The sequence below is a fragment of the Bubalus bubalis genome, chromosome 10 (assembly GCF_019923935.1).
Source record: "Bubalus bubalis isolate 160015118507 breed Murrah chromosome 10, NDDB_SH_1, whole genome shotgun sequence".
Lineage (NCBI taxonomy): Eukaryota > Metazoa > Chordata > Mammalia > Artiodactyla > Bovidae > Bubalus > Bubalus bubalis.
Window position 1 is genome coordinate 17,811,889 of NC_059166.1, and position 14,147 is coordinate 17,826,035.

The following is a 14,147-nucleotide window of genomic DNA, read 5'->3' on the forward strand; positions in this document are numbered from 1 at the left end:
CACTTTGCTATACAGCAGAAATTAACACAACATTGTAAATCAACTATACTTCAAAAAAAAAAAACGGTGTGTCTGATCGGGGGCTATTCATTTTATTTCTCAATTCAAAGTTATTACAGCAACTCACAGGGCCTTATATGGTTCGTGGTCTCCGAGACTTACCTCTGCAAGTTCACCTCCCTGCCCCACCCCTCACTCTATACCAGCCATCCCCTTTTCCCTGCTGGTTTCTGAACGACATGCCCAAGTGTCCACTTTAGGCCTTCGCTCCAGTTCCCCTCTCTACTTGGGGCGTCGTTCTCCCAGCCAACCGCGTGATCAACTCTATCTCTCATCCTAATCATTGCTGATATGTCAGATCCAATGCCTTCCCTGATCTGCTTGTTAACATCGCAGCCAGTCCCCTGCCTGCCACCACCCCTGCCCACATGACGGATTCCTGGGACTGCCCGTTCACTTTCCCTGATTACTTTTCACCTTCTGGTAGACTATCAATTTACTTATCACCTACATTAATATTAGAAGAGTAGGATTCATAAAATTTGTTTTCAAATCTTTGGTTTTTTGGCATCCTCTGCTGTAACTTGGTTCTCACTAGTATTGGATTGAACTGAAACTTTGAACAGAAACTTTGCAAGATATTTTGATTACATGGAATATGCTCTAACGTTTTCAAAAAACACAACAGGCTAATCGGGTCCAATACAAACAATAAAGACATTATTCCTCTAGTAAGTGGTTCTATACTCTGAATATGTACTTGTCATTATAAAAAATATGTGCTTGTCATAATAAAAAATACAGAGCCATATTCATAACATATAAAGGAAAAGATAAGAGTTTTTGCCATCATAATGGAAAGAGAAAAAAGTAAAAGGCACTTTAAAAATATATCATCAGAATACTCCCCTAAAGCATTAGGCAGTTGAACAAATGCTGAATGGCCAGTAGAAAGCCTTTGTTTCTAGTCTTGGCCCACCTATAACTAGCTGTGTAGCACTGGATAAGATACTTCTGTGCATCTCAATTTTCTCAACTCTAATTGTGGATTTTAAGACATGAAAGTGATATTGTTGAAAAAGGCTCCATCTTCCAAATGCATGCTGTTATTATGCTTTTTAAAATCACATGAGGAAAGAGAACTTGTGCCAACTGTAACCAACACTACTCTTCTTTAGCTGACGGACGCTTCTGTGCACAGCAGTGGTGGGCATGGCCTCTGTGCTGGGTGCCAGCAGTGGGGGCAGATGTGCACTGAGCCCTCCATACATTCTTCTCTCTCTTCTGGGCCTGAGAGCCCAGGATGGTCTGGCTGAGCCCAGCAGGCTCCTGCAGACACAGAGGCCAGGGTTTCAGCCTCTTTAACACCAGGCTCTAAGCCCTCAGCAAGCGTTTGTCAATCCAGGTCACAAACTAGTGGGAAGCGCATCTTTTATTCTGGAGCTGACAGTAAGGTGCACTACTTTCCTCCGTTACGAACTCCGAGCTGTGGAAGCAACTCTTGGGATCAAAATCAACATCCCTGTGATGTTGAGGGTCCCAAAATAAGGTCTGGAAAGGCCAACAAATTTCACTGAGATGCCTGATTCTGTGCGCCATGGTGGAAGGAATCTTGGACTCAGTAAGAGGGCCTGGAAACAGTCAGTCATGGCTGTGTTCACATTCTTTTGGAATCTTAGGGTCCTCATCTCAAAGTACCCCTCCCTCATGGGGTTGTCGTGGGAATTGAAGGGGATGAGGTGTGAGTAAGCACTCTGTGACCTTTTAAGAGAAATCCCCAAATGCAGCAAAACAGTAGTGCTGGTCAGGATTCCCTGGGAAAGACTGTTTTTTCTCCAGGACCTGAAATCAACACTAAAGAAAAACTGAGGAAAACAAGATTAGAAAGTCACTTGAGAAAATGCTTGTTTGGATCTGAATGATCTGGAAAATTAATTTTTCACTGGTAAAAACTTGCTTCCTGAAGCAGTGCCCTTATCACATGGAGCCCAAGGACCAGATGGCCCTGGGCGGGGGGTGCTACATATCTGAGGCGACAGGACTCACCAGGTAGCGCTCCTCCTGCCTCATGCTGGGGGTGCGAATCATGTGATTCTGTTCTCCTCGCCAGTCTCCAAACCGACGGAAAAAATAGTTAGATAAAAACCGGTTGACGGGATCTCTGATGATGTTGATGTAGACAGGCTGGTCTCCTCCAAACCTAAGATGCACACAAACATGGAGCTAGTTACAAACCATCCTTTCTGGAGGAAAATCAAGCCCATGTACACACTGGTTCCCGTCTAGGTAGACACATCATCACCAGAGGACCCCGTCTGCTCAGTCACTAAGTCGTGTCCAGCTCTTTGCATCCCCATGAACTGCAGCCCGCCAGGGTCCTCTGTCTATGGGATTCTCCAGGCAAGAATGCTGGAATGGGTTGCCATTTCCTCCTCCAGGGGATCTTCCTGACCCAGGGATTGAACCCGCATCTCCTGCACTGGCAGGCGGATTCTTTCCCACTGCACCACCAGGGAAGCCATTGCACAGGTACCAGTGAACAATCAAACCAGCAGGCAGTGTTCCTGGTGGAGACACTTATTATCCTGCAGGATATTCCAAGAAGTTACTGAGAGGCTGTGAAGACTGTTCGGGAGTCAGCACTGCGGAAAATGCAGGAATTGTCACCGTGAAGGTATAGATACGGTCTCATTTTCTCACAAGGCTAGAGGTCCCCAGGGAGGAGCCACACTGAACTGGGTTTTGTATCTATTACCAGCGTCTGGAACAGACCCACTGACCCTTATAGAATGTTTTGACTGCCTGGTAAATTCTGAATGCCTCACTTGAGGATATGGTACTTATTCTACATTCTAATTAGAACAGTCTCAGGTTAGGGGCTCTGTAGGAAGTGGAGAATAACAGCCAAGATGTATTAAATGCTCCCTGTTCACCCTGCTGTAAATATTTTGTAACCAACTCACTGAAGCCTCATAATACCTCGTGTGTGCATGCTAAGTCACTTCGGTTGTGTCCAGCTCTTTGTGACCATATGGACTGTAGCCCACCAGGCTCTTCTGTCCATGGGGTTCTCCAGGTAAAAATACTAGAGTGGGTTGCTGTGCCCTCCTCCAAGGGGGTCTTCCTGACCTGACCCAGGGATCGCATCTTTTATGTCTTCTGCACGGGCAGGTTGGTTTTTTTTTTTTTACCACTAGCGACACCTGGGAAGCCCCCACAAAACCTCAGTGGAGTAGAAATTGTAATTATCTTCATTTATACTGGGGAAACGGAGGCAGGGAGCGCTTAACTTGTGGCTGAGCCAGGATATGAACTCAGGAAGTCTGGCTCCAGAATCTGTGCTCTGAACCGTGGAAAGAAGATTCCAGAGCTGAGGCAAGTAATAATGTAAGCAATAACGTGAACACAACAAAAATCAATATAATTGTCCTCAAATGATGGTGAGGGGTTTCAGATAAAAATAAAGCCAGTGTCTAGGTGTTGCATTTTAATTCCTTCCACAAAGGGATTAGACAAATGCACTGAAATCTGGTCTAAGAGCAAGGTCTTCCCCAGGAAAAAGGATCAAGTTGGCTAAATTTGTCTTAAAAATTCCTCCCCCTTCTCTTTGAACTGCCTGGAAGCAATGACCCTGAAGAGACTGGGCGAACACTCGGAGCTCTGGGCAGAGGTCTCGCTCTGGGGACCTCCTGAGGGTCCCACAGGCTTCTCTCACCCCGTGACCTTCTGATGAGAACACCCAGACATTCTGTCAGGGGTCAGAAAGAGCTCAGAGAAAACAAACTGACGTGACCCTGCTCCCACCTTTCCAGCTGGCAGACTCTTCATCTTTCAAAACGCAGCCCCAAGTCACCGCCACATCCTTCCCCAGTGAACTCCCATACTCGTGTCGGTCCCTTCCTCCTCTGGCTCCAAGTGCTCTTTCCAGCACTGTGTGTCCGGGTCTGCCTCTCCCATCAGACTTGTGACTCCAGAAGCCAGGAACAACGTCCTTAGACACAGCGTGATACACAGTAGGCACTCAACCAATGAAGACATGAAAACCAGGGTGGCTGTGTCCCAGTTCATAAATTTCAGCCACTATACAGTGCTCTGGCAGTGCTGGTGGTAAAGAACTCGTCTACCAATGCAGGAGACATAAGAGATGCTGGTTCAATCCCTGGATCGGGAAGATCCCCCAGAAGAGGGCATGACAACCCACTCCAGTATTCTCGCCTAGAGAATCCCATGGACAGAGGAGCCTGGTGGGTTACAGTCCATGGGGTTGCAGAGTCGGACACGACTAGAGACTTGACACATGCACGTGGGAAAGGAAAGTAGATATAATGAGTCACGGATCCTATTTATTTTGTGTATTAATTTACAGAATGCTGTTCTCTTTGTGTGTGTGTGTGTTTGCATTTTTAAAGAAAATCTTCAGAGAGAAGAATCCAGAGTCACACGAAGGAATGACTCTGATGGTGTGATTTCAGGCACCAGGCGTGTGAATGCCATTCCAGACACTGGAAAATAGTGTTCAGGAGCAGGGTTAGCCAGGCCAACACAACTCTTGTCAGATTCCAGACGTACACAAGGTGACATTCACACAGCTGCATGAGCAACTAACTAGTTCCAGAAGTCGGCTGTGCCAACCTCGGATACAAGCACCCTGGATGTATCAGTCTCTTCTTAATTAAACTGGGCTTCATATCCATGATAAAGAGCAACCAGAGTAGTAGGGTTAGGGATTAGAAAGACAAAGCATGCAGACGGTGAATGCAATTTAACCCTCAGACTGCAACATGCTTTTAAAAACCTCAACTGTACTTCCTTGGTCTTGTAAAGAATGACTATGCTAATTAGCATAAAAGCCGGGTCCTACGAATCCTTGCAGGGCGGTCCACCAAAGGGTCCATAGGGTCACAAAGAGTCAGACAGACTGAAATGACTTAGCACGCATGCACGTCCTCCTACTACAGTGGTTTTATATACTTTCAAAAGCTGCTTTTGTAGTAAAATACACAGTTGTGGTAAAATACACAGGCAAAAGTTACCTTTTCCACTACTTGTAAGGGTGTATTTCAGTGGCATTAAGTACATTTACACTGTAGAGCAACCATCCCCAGAACCCATCACCCACCTCCAGAGCTTTCTCATCAGCCCAAACTGAAATTCTGTGCCCATTAAACAATAAATCCCGTCTCCCTGCTTCCTCCTCACTCCTGGCAAGTTCCATTCTACTGAAAGTATATTTTCTTTTTCATCTCTGACCTAAAAGTAGAGGTTAGTCCTTGGGACTTCTCTGGTTGTCCAGTGGTTAAGAATCACCTTCCAATGCAGGGGACGCAGGTTCAATCCCTGCTCAGGGAACTAAGATCCCACGTGCCACAGGGTAACTAGGCCTAAGCTCTGTAACTAATGAAAGCCCATGTGCTGAAGACTCAGCACAGCCAAAAAAAAAGTAGAGGTTTTTCCTGGGCTGTTAACTTCATCAGAAAATGAAGAGTATCCGAGGCTAGTGGCCCAGGCTTTGATCCCTGTCAGTGAGTGACTAAGGAGAAGCTTTGAAGTGAGAGAAAGGCCATTATGGAAAAGGTTGTAGTTGTTTGTGGGGCAGGGTGAGGGGCTGCCTGCGGGAGGAGGAGGGGGAGGTGGTTAATTAATGGCCCTTTGTGGGAACAAGTGGAAGGGTCCCTCCATCCTCACAACCTCATTCAGTGGACATGGTGGTCCTTGGCGCCCATGACAGAACCTGCCATCATGCAATGCAGGCAGAGGCTGAGCCACTCAGCGCTCCCTGAGTGTCCTGAGGTAAGAGGGGCAGGAGCTTCCAGCAAGTCGTCGGCAGGGGTGGAGACAAGTGGGTGGGGGTGGGGCACCTGAGGTCAGCTTCCTGCTGGGAAAGGAAAGCCGATGAGAGGCAGGAAGCAAGTAGATGAGGAGGAAGAAGGCCCTTCGAGGGGGGCAGTGAGGTGGGCTCAGGGCAAGTCCAGATTATACGAATCCTTGATGGGCCGGCCAGGTGTGTGGGCTCATGGGGCTCAGAGAGAGACCACTCACTGTGGAGGGAAAAGAGAAAAGGGGGACAGCGCCACTTTCAGAAGATGAGCCCGGCCTTGTCTACACAGGATAAACTCACAGAACACTCTCATTCTGAAAATCGAACTTTCAGGCTATGTTTAAGTGGGTAAAGACAGCATTCAGTAAGTGCTAACATGGGTTCTGTCTGATGCCCTCTTCAAAGCTGGAGGCATCTGTCACCATTACAAAAGATTTGCAGGACACAATTAAAAGGGATGACTTTGCTAATGAGAATGAAAACAGAGTCAACATTTAGAAATAAAACGTGGAAACCCATTTGAATTATGGAATTAGCAGGATCAGATTTGTTTTGTTAAATGAGGCCATCAGGGAGCAGACCTTGTTCACACTGGTAACCAGGACCTCCCTTCAAGGGAAGAAAGTGTCCACAACTCACATGGGTGTCCTCGGATGCACCCTGCCTGCTTCTCTAGCAATCGATTGATTTTTAAATGTTTTGCTTTCTCAAGTTAGTGCTGGCGTTGGAGCCACCATCAGAGACAAACGAGGAAAGAGAAGTGGATGCAAAGAAGGGTGAGGGGGTCATGGGTGAGAAAGGAAGAGACAAAAAACAGGGTTAAGGTAGTTTGAGGTCAGAAAATCTCACCATTCACTTTGACTATTTTCATAGCATTGCACTCTGACACAAGCCTTCACAGTGTTTTCCCTGCAAGACCCAAGTTGAGGGTCAAGGGAAACTGTAGATTGGAAAATGAATTACTTCCCACACCAAAAAAAAAAAAAAATCTCAGAAAACAAACGAAATGTTGGGGGCAGGAGCAGGGAAGATGAATTGTCTGTCACAGTCTTGATGATTTAAGACATACTTGAAGAGATGGTCTTGGGAAGTTGAACTTTTGCAAAAATTCTAATTCTATAGTTGACTTTGACAACCGCAAACAGGCTCATGAAACCAGAGTACACGAATATTAAGTGATGTACTTAAAACATCATAACAAAATAGCATCTTTTAGGCCAAAGTAATTTCGATTTGGTTCTCTAGGTAGACCAGGTGAAAAACATTTGTCTGGCCTGAACTTTCAGATGGCTCAACAACTGCAAGAGTGGCAAAAATCTTCAGGAATACAAACCGATCTGAGGCTTCTGCTGACATTGTAGTGTTTATCTCCTCTGGCAGGAAGTCTTCCCTGAGGCAACTACAAAAGTTCCAGTTTGGTCTGATAGTATTGTTTTCCACAGTTGAATTGATAAAAATGGATATGGTGAAACTGTTCCATCTAGGTGCCAGGAAGCTCAGCAGTAAAGAATCCGCCTGCCAATGCAGGAGATGCCAGAGACTTGAGTTCAATCCCTGAGCTGGGAAGATCCCCTGGGGAAGGAAATGGCAACCCACTCCAGTATTCTGGCCTGGGAAATCCCATGGACAGAGGAGCCTGGTGGGCTACAGTCCAAGGGGTCGCAAAGAGTCGGACACAACAGCGCATACACCTTTACCTTTATTTTAGGTCTAAAAAAGGGAGGAAAAGATGGAACAGGACAAGATGCCTAGACAATGAATAAATGAAATTTATTAAATTGTCAGAAACTCGCAGGGTAGCATTTTACATCACTCGGAGTATCTAAATTCCAAGATAAGAATACCATATTTACTGAAAAAGAAGAAACAGGGGGAGATTCATTTTGGTATAATGCCATACACTTCATGAGTTCAGAACATAAGTGTACAAAAGAAAGTATTGGGAACAAGGTTAGACTTTCATTCTTACATTCTGCTCCCCCACAAGTGTTTTGCTGCATGTCAACAATGTAAGGAAGATTAGAAATAAAACATTAAATAAGAATATTAGGTTGCAGCATCAATTCTTCTCTTAATAACCTCTTAAAACAATGTTTCTCTTGAAACAATGCCTGTCAGCAGCGATCAAGGTAGATGCCTTAAGAGCGGCTTAATTTTCTCTATGTTTTATAATTCAAAATATAGAACTCAGTTTTAAAAGCATATGAAAGCCCTCTTAATGAGTCCCAACATAGATGTTTTACTCTGTTAATTGTATAATTGGGGATTTTCCTTACATGCCCACGGTTCACTGTTTGTACCCAAGAAATTTTCCTGAAAGAAAACTGTTCCCTTGAAAAAGAAAGGCTGATGATTTAAATTGCCATGTTTAGTAACAGTCCTGTAGTGTATTCAAGTTCAATTAGTCCTTCTCTGTGTGTTTATGGACGTCTTGTAGTTGAGGCCGTGGGCCTTGTGCATGTGGGGTGGGAAGAGAGGGTGAGATTGAGCCCACAGTCAGCATGAGTTTATTCCAGCTGATCAGACTGGTCTCTGTTTTTTCCTGCTTACAGTTCATCACTGCCATTCCATTTCTGCTGCGCCCATGCTTGAGACTCCCATTTACAGGGTTCCTTTCCATCTTTCTCTTTGCCCAGTTTTCGCTTATGCTGGTCCCTGGGCTGCCAACGCCCCTCCCCTTCGTTTGTCCACAGCTGGCCCATCAGCGGGGCCTCCTGCTTCTCCCACTTCCCTTGGGAACACCCGGTGATTCTTTCTCCTAAACTCGTCATACACGCCACTCCTTCCTTAATGGAAGAAGAACTTGCTGTTCCCTGAAGGCAAGGACATTTCTTTTCTTTTCTATATTTTTAATATTTATTTATCTATTTGGTTGTGCTGGGTCTTAGTTGCTGCATGTGAACTCTTGGGGCTTCCCTGGTGGCTCCGTGGTAAAGAATCTGCCTGCCAATGCAGGAGACACAAGTTCAATCCCTGGGTCAGGAAGATTCCCTGGAGAAGGAAATGGCAACCCACTCCAGTATTCTTGCCTGGAGAATTCCATGGACAGAGGAGCCTGGCTAGCTACAATCCATGGGGTCTCAGAGTCAAACATGACCTAGCGACTAAACCACCACCAGGGAAACTCTTAGTTGTAGCATGTGGGATCGTGTTCCCTGACCAGGGATTGAACCCAGGCTCCCTGCATTTGGAGCGTGGAGTCTCAGCCACTGGACCGTCAGGGAAGTCCCAAGGACAACATTTCTTGTTCCCTGTAGAAGCCCCCGTCCTAGTGCAGGGTCCTCAATATGTATGTATTTAACTGAACACAATGGGATGGAGGGAGGAGAAATCAGCCAGAGCAGAGCCCTGACCTGAAAGTGTTACGTTAGAGACACGGTGAGGCTGCCTCCAGGTGGCGCAGTGGTAAAGAATCCACCTGCCAATGCTGCTGCTGCTACTGCTAAGTCACTTCAGTAGTGTCCGACTCTGTTCGACCCCATAGACGGCAGCCCACCAGGCTGCCCCGTCCCTGGGATGCTCCAAGTAAGAACACTGGAGGGGGCTGCCATTTCCCTCTCCAATGCATGAAAGTGAAAAGTGAAAGTGAAGTCGCTCAGTCGAGTCTGACTCTTAGCAACCCCAGGGACTGCAGCCCACCAGGCTCCTCCGTCCATGGGATTTTCCCAGCCAGAGTACTGGAGTGGGGTGCCATTGCCAATGCAGGAAGACACAAGAGACGTGGGTTCGATCCCTGGGTCAGGAAGATCCCCTGGCGCAGGAAATGGCAGCCCACTCTATTCTTGCCACAGAGTTGGACACAACTGAGCAACTGAACACGAGGCTGCATCGGGACAGGAGCCAAACTGGGGGTTCAGACTGAGGCGTCTACAGAAATATTTTTAAATGTTACTTTGAATACATATGATACGCTTCTCTCCAAGAACTTGAAGGGCTTTCCATCAGGGGTTTTAAGCATTCCAACAAACCAGGGGTGGGCGGGAACTGTCCCTCCCCTGGAGACGGGAACATGGAGATTTCCCCTTCCCACCAGAGGGACTAAGGTCGAAGGGAAGGTCTGACACCCAGAGATCCTGACAGCCAGGCTGACACTTTCCCTGGGAGGTAGTGTTCTCTAAAAGGTGTTTATCATTTTTTCTTTTCTTTCAGAACTCAATCAATCAAAAATAAACTCTTGGGCTTGTATTTGATAGTGGAGGCCAAGATAAAATACGGTCAACCATACTGTGCCCAGCTCTGCTGATCCAATTAAGGTACTGGTGTTGATGTATTAATTAGAATGCTATAATATCCTGAGTTAACTATGAAAACTTGTTGCATTGCAATTTGTTTTGGTTGTAAAGATTTGCCCTGGAAGCAAGAGGAGTAAATGAATGAGGTTTGACAAACCTATGGTTAATGGGTTATGGGGGTAATACACTGAGTGACTGGGATTGACATATGCACACTTGTATACATAAAATAGATAACTAACTAATAAGGACCTAACTCCAACACTTTGGTCACCTCATGCAAAGAGTTGACTCATTGGAAAAGACCCTGATGCTGGGAGGGATTAGGGGCAGGAGGAGAAGGGGACGACAGAGGATGAGATGGCTGGATGGCATCACCAGCTCGATGCAGATGAGTTTGGGTGAACTCCCGGAGTTGGTAATGGACAGGGAGGCCTGGCGTGCTGCGATTCATGGGGTCACAAAGAGTCAGACACGACTAAGAGACTGAACTGAACTGAACTGAATAAGGACTTAGAGCACAGGAAATTCTACTCAATACTCTGTCATGGCCTACATGGGAAAAGAATCTAAAAAGAATGGGTATATGTGTAACTGATTCACTTTGCTGTCCAGCAGAAATTAACACAGCACTGTAAATCAACTATAGTCCAACAAAAATTTTAAAAAGAGGAAGAAAGAATAATGAATGAGGATGTCAGGGGTGACGCAGAGAGAAGGGAGGAAGGAAGTGCATGAGAGAATCAAGGGGTCAGAGGGGCCGTGCTCTGCTGTCTACAAGTCGTAAAACACATGACCCAAAATAGTACCCAGTCCTCCTTATCTAATTATGTCTAATTATATGTTCTTGGCCCCAGGGAAGTGGGAGACAGGCACATACCCTGGACAGTGCAGTGACGAGCCACTTTAGAAATGTGGTTGGAGACACAGCTCTTGTGGAAGCGGTACACACACTCCCATCCCCCATTCCGGCCACCGAGGATAATCCAGGATACTCCGCAGGTGTCCTCCTCTTCACCTGTTCACCAGCCCAGAGAACTCTGGGTATTAGAGAGGCTGGGGAACTTCAGGGGAGACTTGCTTTCAAAGATAAGGCAGCAACTCCTCTTTGCTGCTTAGTAACTTGCTTTGCTGAATCTGTCTCTTTACACTTCATTTGCACAAGGCTCGCTGCACAGCAGGAAAGTTCTTTGAAGGCTAAACTCTTCTCCCAGCCCTGCAGACTGTTAGGCTTCCTGCAGCAGGGCAGCCAAAGCGCTGCCCAGTGCAAACTCAGGCCTCCCTGGTTGCTGGCCCTCGGGGCCACAAGGTCAGCACAGATAGGATTCTCCTGTGAGCCTGTGAGGTCCTGTTATCCCCATGGGAAAAGCGGTGAGGAAAGGGCTGGTCAGATGGCTGATGGGGGAGGCCCAGGGTCTGGGGCTAGTCAGCAGATTGGCCGGGGGACCTAGTGCTCTGTCAACCTCAACTGTGAGCTCAGACAGGCCCGCCTTAGAGGAGGAATCTGAGAGCTACAGTAAAGTACAGTGACAAGAAATCTGTGCTAAGGGATCCCTGGGGAAGAGAATGCCCAGAACGTGCAGTTAGCAATTTAACAGAGGATCAAATCACATAAATTTGAGGTTTGCATTAGTATCAAAAGGTCCTTGTGGGTGAAGAGGAAAAAAGCACAGATTTCTAAAATACCCACCAACATCAAACATGCAAGGTTTAGAGAAATGAGATGGAGTATTCAAAAGGTAGAGAAAGAGGCTGGGCCTAGCTTTGTGATGGCTCAGCGGGTAAAGAATCTGCCTGTAATGCAGGAGACACAGGAGACATGGGCTCAACCCTAGAGTCAGGAAGATCCCTTGGAGGAGGAAATGGCAACCTAGTATGCTTGCCTGAAAAATCCCATGGACAGAGGAGCCTGGCAGGCTACGGTCCATGGGGTCATAAAGAGTCAGGCACGTCTTAGCGACTAAACATACGCACAGCACACACAAAATACACATAATTCCACCTCCAAGTTATTCCCAGAGTCCTGTGTGGGTGCAGGTTGTATAAAAATGTGCAATGAAATATATCTGCTAAAATATCCATCTCTTGTCTATTTTGTTCCAATACAAAACATTTTTTTTTGAGAACTATAAGGTCAAGTGGCTTCTCATTAAAAAATAATTTCAAGTTTTCACAAGACTTAAGAATAGTATTTTTAGAAAGAAATGAAGCTTTTAACCAAATATTTCAAATTTTGATCCCTGTACTGAAAAAATAAATGGATTAAACATGTTTTTTGAAGGGCAATTACACTACCTTGGAAAGGAAGGTAGATTTTAAAGTAATTGTTAGAAGGAGACTAAGTACCCAAAAGAAATGAAAGAACCATTAAATTGAAAAATATCTTACCTTGAGAAGTTGAGGAAATGAACATGTCGGGTGAATAAATAGGGCTGTTCGGCAGTACTTATATTTTTAATCAGTTCCATCTATTAAAAAAAAAGTACAAAATTAGCATATATAGGATTTAATTTACCAAGCTATATTAAGTTAAAGGTTATCTCCCCAACTCTTTTTTTCCTCACTTACTACTTCTTGAACCAGGCTAAACAGCTATGCTTTGTGCTTATGAACTTTACATAAGGCTCCTTACTAAATAAAATAAAGAAGCTCTTGCAATGTGCAGTGCTGAATTTAAGTTAGTTAACTGCCATCATGAAATAAAAGTGACGGTTTAAGTAATTTTAACTGGAGGAGCCAGTGTGTTGCTGTCCTGAAACGCAAGTAAGAAAATGCCTTTAATCCTCCCCTTTAAGTCAAATCAAGACAAAGGTTAATGATTAGTTTGCATTTCTATAATGATCTTACTGGGAAATACATTTGAAACTAGTTCTGCAGAATTGAAAAGTAGAAATAAAATGAGGCACTATCTCATTATTTTTCCCTTTGATTATAAAATTTACAAAACAAGTATTTCAGAGGGCACACGTAACAACCCCCCCCACCACTCCCCAAAAAATGTTCTCGGGTTTTGGTGGGTGGTCATCTGAATTATTTATTTGCAGTTATCAGCAAGGCAAAAAGTAGTTTTAATTTGTACAAACTAACATTTACAGTCTTCTGGAACATGTCATGATACAGAAAACGTTTAGTAAAATCTGTTAGAAATTCCAAGCATTCTTATGACTCCCTGACTTCCTGAATTCCACTTTCCTTAGATTTTCTCATTTGCCCCATCAAAGCTGACACTCTGGAATTTTTAAGAAGCACATTGAAAATTGCTACTTTGGACAGACATCAGAAGGGCAGCACTTCATATTTTATGAAATAGCTCAAGTTGGAAACAAAAACGGTCATTCATGTGTTAACTACAGTAGCAACAACAATAAAATGGGAGTCTGGAACTCGAGGTTTGTCTCAAGCGTGACGGAAACCTGGTCTGCCTTGTTCCCTCCTGTCTAGCTCAGAGCTGACACACACGGAAATGCTCCATAAATATTTGTTAAATGAATTAATTCCAACGAGTCCATGACTTACAGATGGTTACTCTAGGACGTCGTGGCGTAAACTCTTTCATTAGACATTCGTGCTCACAACGACTGTTTGAAGAAATGAAATTGAATTTTAAAAGCAGATGACTTGCAGTTCATAACCCAGGGCTTCTGTTGGTCAGTGGCAGGCATGGGTGAATAATGGTCTGCCTGTCCCCAAGCTTGCATGTAAAAGGAAATTGAATCCTGCCTCTTTATCTTCTGTTTATCCTTTACAATCCCCTGCATGCCCCAGCGCTTGTTTTTGGTTAATAAAACTTCCAGCTTCCTTCACATTATGAATTTTCATTTTTGATAGATCTACCAGCAGAATTACTGATTTGGGAGCACAGCCGAAAGTAACTGATTGCTGAGGTTGTCTGCTTAGAAGCGTAACTGTGTGTATGTTTAAAATAGTGACCATTCAATGCCTTAATCTTTAGATTATTTTTCTTCAGCTATTTCTCTGTACACATAAGAGTAATATGAGAAAGCCCTCTAGGATTACACAAGACTGGAAAAATGGGTCAGAAGAAAACCTGTTTCCTTCACATATTCAACATTATATTACATTCTCTAAACACATGT

At 44.9% G+C, this 14,147-nt stretch overlaps 1 protein-coding gene across 3 annotated transcripts in view; it reads right to left on the minus strand.

Annotated features, from left to right (window-relative positions):
• The window catches only part of UST (uronyl 2-sulfotransferase), a 321,381-nt gene that overhangs the window by 95,017 nt on the left and 212,217 nt on the right, over window positions 1–14,147 (minus strand). For all 3 annotated transcript variants that reach the window (XM_006080287.3, XM_044924120.1, XM_044924119.1), the window contains exons 4-5: window positions 12,439–12,518; window positions 2,047–2,200 (exon numbers count right to left, since the gene is read on the minus strand). In XM_006080287.3, the coding sequence (XP_006080349.1) occupies window positions 2,047–2,200; window positions 12,439–12,518 (234 nt within the window). The remainder of the gene's footprint in view (window positions 1–2,046; window positions 2,201–12,438; window positions 12,519–14,147) is intronic.